General features: G+C 45.1%; 1 protein-coding gene across 1 annotated transcript in view; it reads right to left on the minus strand.

Moving 5' to 3' along the window:
* akap12 (A-kinase anchoring protein 12) overlaps window positions 1-8388 on the minus strand; it is a 102090-nt gene extending 93702 nt beyond the window's left edge. The window contains exon 1 of the mRNA XM_003224686.4: window positions 7951-8388. Coding sequence (XP_003224734.2) covers window positions 7951-8112 — 162 coding nt within the window. The 5' untranslated portion in view covers window positions 8113-8388. The remainder of the gene's footprint in view (window positions 1-7950) is intronic.
* Between the last annotated feature and the right edge of the window lie 451 nt (window positions 8389-8839).

Here is an 8839-nt window from a genome sequence, read left to right on the forward strand (position 1 = left end):
ACTACATAGCATTACTGCGTATTGAACTACTTTTTCTGCCAAATTTGTTGTCTAACATGATGTTTTGGTGCTTCATTTGTAAAATCATAACCTAATTTGATGTTTAAAAGGCTTTTCCTTAATGCCTCCTTATTATCCAACATATTTGCTTATCCAACATTCTGCCGGCCCGTTTATGTTGGATAAGTGAGACTCTACTGTACTTCAGCATCCCCAATCACAAAATGCTTTTCCTTGAGGAATGGAATGGGTTTCCTTAATCCACCAACTTCAACAAGCTCAAGAAACTTTTAACCTTTTATTAAAAGCAATTTCAAGAAACAAAGGCAAAATAAAACTGGTTAAATTACTGAATTGCATAAAAAACCAAGAATTCTAAGTTATCTGCTGGGTTCTCTTACTCGCCAAACACTACTTAACTTCTATTGGTTTTTCAAAGTTTCTAAAGTGGTGAAGGAAGCATCTTGCAGTATACAACACTCTAGATGTGCATTTTAGTAAGTGAAATAATATTTTAGATTTTCAATAAGTTCTATAATAGTTATCTAAATCCTGTGAAAAAAATAATGGAAAAGTCCAATAATTATCAAGTAAATTAAATTAAAATGGTCAAAAAGACAACAACTGTTAAGCCTGGATAACACAAGAGCTAAACAAAACATTTTTAAGGAGAGGATCAGGGTAAAAAGATAGTTAAAAATGGGTACTCTTTTCAGCTCCATGGTAACAGAAGTAGATTTAGTATAAATTGTGAACAAATACTTCAAATGAAAAAGTTAGTTCCTGCTCCCAGAATAAGACAAAAATAAGACAAAAACTAAGAAAAACTTTCAGACATCAAAGATAACAAACACGGGTAAACTGAGTATATTTTGCAGGTCATTTTCTAAACACATTTCTGTTTCTAACAATAACATTCCCATTTTACACTATCTGCTCTTCTGGAAACATGACAATTATGCATGTTTTGATTACTTTAACAAAAATTGTATATGTTTTCATTACTTAATTCAGATCCCTAAACAGCAACTGAGACCCAGTGTGGTATGAGTGGTTTGAGCACTGGACTACATTTCTAAAGACCAGAGTTTGAATCTCCAGCCAGCCATGGAATTCCATTGGGTGTCCTTGGACAAATCACTTTCTCCACCTCATAGTAAGGCAAAGGAACCCATCTCTGAACATATTTGTAAAGAAAAGCCTGTAAAGGCCTTGGGATCTTCATAAGCTAGAAATGTCATGAAGGCATACAAGAAAAAACAACCCATTACGCCAAGTCAGTGGTTCCCAACCTTTGGGCCGCCAGGTGTTTTGGACTTCAGCTCCTACAGTTCCTAACAGCTGGTAAGCTGACTGGGATTTCTGGGAGCTGATGTCCAAAACACCTGGAGGCCCAAAGGTTGGGAATCACTGCTCTAAGTGAATATAATGGGCAGCATTCTGTAACCAATATCAGTAAGTGTCAATGTCAAACCAAGGGTGGTAGAACATTCTTCACTAAATAGCACAACAATCTGTGTGTACACTACTGGATTTTCCTCCCATTTGGTACACTAAATTTTCTAGCAACACGTCCTATTATCATATACTTCTACAGTGGGGTGTAGACCTGCGACTGCACATGGTCCCCCAAGCCTGTTTAAAGGCCCAAGATCACTCCATGGAAAACCTTTATCTCGCTTGAAGGGAGGGATAGACCAAGGGAGGGGTAGGCCAATAGTCCTTAATGTAAGCTCCAGATCTTTCCATGTGTGGGCCTGTGGGGACTGACTCCTGGGACTGCATTTGTTGATGCCGGTTGCCAATCCCCATTGTCCTTCCAGTTCTTCAGAGCCCAAAGGAGCGGGATGGTACCCCACTTCCCCCCCCCCCAAGCCCCCTGTTTTGCCCCAATAAATTACCAAAGGGGCCTGGCTGCATGTTCAGGCCCCTCAAAGAATGTGTTCAAATGATGCACCAGCAGGTTGGGGGGGGGACTAGAGGCTGACCTGGGAGGGCATGTAATCAGCCCCCCAGGGAAAGCACTGGGGTTGGGGGAGGTGTGGGGACTACAACCCAGGAGAAACTGGGATTAAATGTTCCAGTTCCTCCTGTGATTTAGCCCTGTCTGCAAGGGCCCTGCATTAAATGGTCAGGGTAGATGGGGCCTACCTTTCCAGTGCTTTCCGCTGAGTTTTATTAGTGAAAGTAAACAGGCTGAAGGTTGGAAAAAGTGAACCCGCTGCACAGAGTTATCTCCCAATCTGACAATCCATTTTTAAATACACACCTTTCCCAAACACCAATAGTCTATTATTGGGGAGGAAAGTAAGACATTGGGTACAATCTTATCAAGGAAACAAATTCTGCTGAAACCTTCAGTGCTAGATGGTCCATTTACTACCATAGAGGAACCTCCAATTGATTTTCTGCCTCCTAAAGTTAGGATCATTGTCTGATTATTATACACGTACTAACCCCAAGAACACAAATAACTTATGAAATTCACCACTGCAAAATAGGGCAATGTCTGTTAGCTTTTATGACTCTTTAGAAAGTTAAACCAAGGAAGAGCATGGAATAGCTCTAACCCAAAGGAATATCCTATCCAGCCTTGTAGTGTCTTTCACGGGTCCTAATCTTCTCTCCCCCCCTTGATGGATTGTCACCTTGTCATGGTGAGGGGGCTTGCATGTGTCAATGAACCTGCGGGCACAACCACCGGAATCATGCATTCCCAGGAGTGGCCACAGAGGAGGATCCAGACCAAGAACAATCCGAAGACCCTAAGACCTCAACGGCGGAGCAGGCGGAGGATAACATGGTACATGGCTGTGAAGGTGGAAGAAGGCTGCAACAGACTGACAAGCCACTGTCGTTGTGTAATCACACCACTGCTGGAACCTCACTCTGTGAAGACTGTGTGTTGACTGGACGTGCACCGACCTCCACACATTAAAAAAACACACACAGGCATCTTCCAAGAAAAATTACTGGAGGACCATCGTCCTCGAACTACGAGGGATCGCCTAAGAATCTTTCTCCCTTCTACACTGTATCACTGTTAAGAAATATTAGGACATTTAAACTCTAAATATCACATCCTTTTGAAAGAGACATGTATTTACATCTCACAATAGACATACACAAAACTAAATCCTATTTTTATGTTTGAAACTTGCACTTGGGTTTACTCTTGAATTGGTATGCACAGAACTGAGCTGTGGTGTGCATGACTGAAAGCTTTCACGGGCCTATCTTTGTGCATTTGTATAGTTGGTAAACAAATATATGAAAGTTGAGTCCATTAAAGACTACTAGCTATGACAGCTGGAACATCTATATTCAATTATGGTCTATCTGCTATTACCAGATATTGAAACATTGGCAGTGGGCTATTTAATTCATGCACTGCCTGTGGGCTTTCTACAACGTCTGACTACTAAAAATGAGATGCGAGCAAAGCCAAATCAAGGTGGATTCTTATCATGTATATACACACTACATAGTTATAGGCATTTGATATCACTTTGTCATGATCCCATCCAGCTGAATTCTAAGATTTGTAGCTTGTGGAGTCACTAAGGATTCTGCTGAGAGCTTTGGTGCTGTAGAATTCAGGAAGGTATAAAGGTTATCCAGAGAATTCTAAGTACCTTATTAAAGTACATAACCCATGATGCCACAGGATTTAGTTAAGATAGTAACTGCTACACATGTATAGTAAAATGGGAACTGTGTGGTCAGGAGACTGAATTATAACTCCTAGCATCTCTAACCAGAACAGCCTTTGGTGAGAAATGCTGGGGGCTGCAGTTCAATAACATATGGACAGATGCTGACTTCTTAAAATGCTACATAGATAAACTCTAAGCCTGATTCTACAATGTTCTTCTTGAATGAAATAGGCGTTGAGAATGTACAATGAAAGACAATGTGGAGGCTACAGTATTTTTATTCTGCAGACCCAAACATTGTTTTCAGTGGATAATATTCTTGGAGGAACAGTTAATAAGTCTAGCACTTGACTCTTAGCCTAGTTGGGGCAAGAATCTTGATGGTGAAGAAGAGGCTAGAACTGTAGAATTAGGTTAAAGTTGGATTTTTTTTCACTGCATCCCCTTCCTACCTCATCAAACTTTATAGTCCTTTAATTATTGGATAATATGAAGATTTCTCTACTATGGTACCCTTCTAAGGTTTTGGACTCCAGCTCCCATTGGTTGTATTACAAATGACAAAAATTGAAACCTGAAAACATCTAGAAAGCACCAGATTTGAGAAGTGTGCATTATTAATATTTGTGACATAGTTAAATTGATGTGGTTTTATTCACCCAACAACTGCAAAATGTTGCTTTACTCATCCAAACAGATGGGAGAGCCTAGTGTTATATTTTCTTCCAGAATTCACACAGAGCTAAAGCTACAAGATAGACATTGTATGTATGACACTATCAGCTGATGCCAAGAATGTCCCCAGGTTTCAGTCACCTCTCATGTACCTGTTTGAACAAACATTCATGTCAGTATATGTTTTCTAGCTCTGGGAATAGGAGTCCTGTGAAATAAGCTTGCTTTGCCACCCACAAATCCTCCAGAGAACATGGGTTTTTTGTTTTTTTTTGTTTTTACATCACCCAAAACACTGACTCAAAGACACTGGGTTAGAAAAGACCCAGATTAAGGCATTCTGCAAATTTGCTTTTAAAAAAAGAAACTTCTTGGATGGCTGTCAAAATAACAGATCTGGACTTTTTTGTAATGTTTTCATGCCCTCTAGGCAGCAGCAGACCTAATATTAAAATGATCACATTGTTTGTTCTTATCCTGACAATTGGATTCATGTGGATACAAATCCTTAAGTCCCTTCCTGGAAGTTAAGATTCAGAAGGCTTTGAAACATAGTAAATAATTGAGACTTGTTCACATGGCTTAAGAGATGCTAGCTTGACCTTCTGAGCGAGATCCTTTTCTTTCTCACGCTGGAAGCCAATATTATTTTATCATCATGGTTAGATATTTCCGATACATTTCATCATTTCTGATGTTACATTTCTGTAGCTGAATAATCTCACAACAACGAACTGTGTGCTCACTACTTCTTCTGTTTCTCTCCCTCCTCTTTGGAAATGGGACATGAAAAGGCACACTTTTAAAAAACGCCACTGTCAATAGTGTTCACTGGAGGGCAGCAACTATGGAAAATTCTTGCTGGGAGTTAAAAACTGGAGCCACAAGGTCACAAAAACAAAGTCACAACTAGTTCTCAAGCTCTGGAAACACCCATATATTATGCTGGAGAATGAGCCTGTTTGAAAAATCTCACCTCTAGTTTTTAAAAAGTTTTAAATGAGCCAGTAGGCTGTTAGGAATTGTGGGAGTTGAAGTCCAAAACACCCGGAGGGCCAGAGTTGGCCCACATCTGGATCTACATGGTGTGAGTGAAAATGAAAGAGAAAATTATGCTTTCAAATATAAATTCTAACCCAGAATGTACCTGCACAGAATTAATGCAGTTTGGCACCACTTTAACGATCCTGGGAGTTGTTTCACAAGGACTTTAGCCTTCTCTGCCATTATAGTGTTGGTGCATTACCAAATTATTGCTCCCGTGGTTTCATAACATTGAGCCATACCAGTTAAATTGGTGTCAAACTTCATCACCTGCTCTTAGGAATTGTGGGAGTTGAAGTCCAAAACACCTGAAGGGCTGAGGTTTGCCCATGCCTTGTGTATAAAATGTGAAATGTTGAACAAAACCAACATGTCCAAATGACAAAATAATGTCTGGAACCTCTCTCAAAACAGAAATGTACTTGAGGAGCTAAGTCTTTTTGGTCTGATAAAAGATGTTTGCAGATGGAGTACCAATTTGGAAGTTTTTTTAAAAATCCAACCCATGTTTTGAGAGCATTGGTCAATGCTGGTCATGACTGGGCTTCCTTCCCCTGGGAAACAGGCGCCCTTGGAGCAACTGTAGGCATCTCAGGATGAGCCTAGCTCTCTCTCTCCCTGCCCTGGTTCTCCATTCTGCACACGCGCCAGACTTTGAAGCAAAGTCGATAATATCAGGGAGGGAGGAGAAGGGAAGGAGGGGAGGGGGAGAGCTGGTTGGAATGCACTCCATCAGGGTCGGAAGAGAGCCGGTTGTTTCTGTCCTGTTGTTATTTTCCTCCTTCATCCCCGCCGACACCGCCTGCATTGGCACATCCCCCCCCCCATCCTCTGAAGGTGGGAAGAGGCTGGCACTGCAGCAGCAGCAACAGCAGATCCGGGGAGAGGGACCACACCGAGCCCAGCGGACTGCAGTCCCACAGTAGTCAGGAGGCTATGTTGTTGAAAGCTTTCATAGCCGGAATCACTGGGTTGCTATGAGTTTTCCGAGCTGTATGGCCATGTTCCAGAAGCATTCTCTCCTGGCATTTCACCCTCATCTATGGTAGGCATCCTCAGAGGTTGTGAGGTATATTGGAAACAAGTAAAGGGAGGTTTATATATCTGTGGAAGATCCAGGATGGGAGAAAGAACCCTTCTTTGTTGGAGGTGAGTGCGAATGTTGCAATTAATCACCTTTATTAGCACTGAAAAGCCTTGTGGTTTTGAGGCCTGTCTGTTTCCTGCCTGGGAGAATCCTTTGTTAGGAGGTGTTAGCTGGCACTGATTGTTTCGTGCCTTGAATTCCCCTGTTTTCAGAGTGTTGTTCTTTATTTGCTGTCCTGATTTTTAAAATACCGGTGGCCAGATTTTGTTCATTTTCATGGTTTCCTCCTTTCTGTTAAAATTGTCCACATGCTTGTGGATTTCAGTGGCTTCACTGTGTCGCCTGACATGGTGGTTGTTAGAGGGGTCCAGCATTTCTGTGTCCTCAAATAATATGCTGTGTCCAGGTTGGTCACATCAAGTGCTCTGCGGAGGCTTTTCAATGCTAATCAAGGTGATCAATTGCAACAGTCACACTTGGCCTCAGACAGAGAAGAGTTCTTTCTCCCACCCTGGAATTTCCACAGATGTATAAACCTCACTTGCGTATTTCCATCAGATCTCACAAGCTCTGAGGATGCCTGCCATTGATGTGGGCAAAACGTCTGGAGAGAATGCTTCTGGAACATGGCCATACAGCCTTGGAAAACTCACAGCAACTGAGGCCCCTTCCACACAGCTGAATGTGTTCTGCTTTGAGCTGGGATATATGTCAGTGTGGACTCAGATAACCCAATTCCAAGCAGATAGTGTGGGATTTTCCGCCTTGATATTCTGGTTTATATGGCTATGTGGAAAGGGCCCCCAGTCAGGAGGCTCCTGGCCTGAGGGTGGGGTCTTTTCCACACAAAAGGAGGGTGGGAAGGGGGGAGAGAAAGGGAGCTGGGAGTGCTATGGACCCACAGACACACATCCTGGATACCTGGAGGGGAGAGGGCCTTCTACACAGCCCTATATCCCAGAATATCAAGGCAGAAAATCCCACAATATCTGCTTTGAACTGGGTTATGTGAGTCCACACTCAGATAATGTGGGACTTTCTGCCTTGATATTCTGGGATATAGGGCTGTGTGGAGGGGCCCAGAAGGAGGGAAGCCCCGAAACCAGGCCAGGAGGCGAGGCAGGCCCTTCTGCTGATAGGGAAGAGGTTCTCCCCGCCAAGGACTTTGAAGAGGGCTGTCTCCTTCGCCTTCTCTTCCTCCCTCCTCCTCCTTCTGACAGACAAAGAGCCGCGAAGAGTTTATGACTGCGGAGGTGGCGTTGTCCCCCGCAGCGAAGAGGCCAAGCGCGCCCGCCACGCCCCGCCAAACTTCACCCGCGTTTCCCTCTCCAAAAAACCCCCCTTAGAACCAAAAAGGTGGGAAGCAAGTGCCCCCTCCGCCCCCTCCCCCTCGGAGCAGGTGTTTGGGAAGTTGGCGCCCGAAGGGGGAAGCCCACCCTCAAAAGAAAAGACCCCGCCCTTCTTCCCTCCCTCCCTCCCTCCCCATACCTTGGCGGGGTCCTGCTGCTGCTGCTCCTCCGCCTCGGGCCCCTCCGCCTCCCCTGCCTGCCCCTCGGGGTCCTGCTCCTGCTGCTGCAGAGGGGTCTGCTCTTCTGCGGCACTGGCCCCGTCCTGGGCGCCCGCCTGCTCTGCCGAGCTGCCGGCTCCCATGGTGGAAAGAAACTGCGGCTTCTCCTGCTGCTGCTGCGGCTTTTGCCGCCGCTTAGGAGGCTGGGTTTCCCTCCGGCTTTGTTGTTGTTATTATTGTTGTTTGCTTGGCCCAGAGGCTTCCCGCCCGTGAGGAGAGCAAGGAAAAAGATGTCCCAGCAGCAGCGCTTCTTCCTCGTCCTCCTCGTCTTGGTGCTGCTGCTGCTTTCTCCCTCAGACTCTGCCGCTCAGGGAAACGCTCAGGCTGCGACTGAAGGGACCCAGTGGCTTTCTGCAAACTCCTTTGCTGAGGGGAAAAAGAGCCCCCTCTCCTCCCTCCCTCCCTCCCTCCCTGCCGCCTGCCTCTCCATCACATGAGCAGAGCCCCGGACACGCCTTGCAGCATCCAACCTGGAGTCGAAGAAGGGAGGGAGGGGAAAGGAAGGCGCGGGTGGGAGAGGGACGGGGACGGGCATCGTCTTCAGGGGGCGAAGGGGCCTTTTCTCTCCTCAGACCATTAATCCTTTCGACTTTTCTCCGCAATGAGAAGCATGCTCTCCCTCCCTCTGGTCTTAAGGCCATTGCGGAGGGAAAGTGGCGCGAGGGATGGAGAGAAAGTGACCTTCAGCTTGTCGCCGAGCGAGCTTTTCGCCTTGAGGGCCGAGGAGAGTCCCAGGAGGGCGCGCCTTCCACTCTCCGGCCGGGTGCACTGACATCACTGGGGACTGGCACAGCCAGGTGTCCCCTCTTT

Source organism: Anolis carolinensis, chromosome 1, assembly GCF_035594765.1.
Source record: "Anolis carolinensis isolate JA03-04 chromosome 1, rAnoCar3.1.pri, whole genome shotgun sequence".
In the NCBI taxonomy this organism is placed as follows: Eukaryota; Metazoa; Chordata; class Lepidosauria; order Squamata; family Dactyloidae; genus Anolis; species Anolis carolinensis.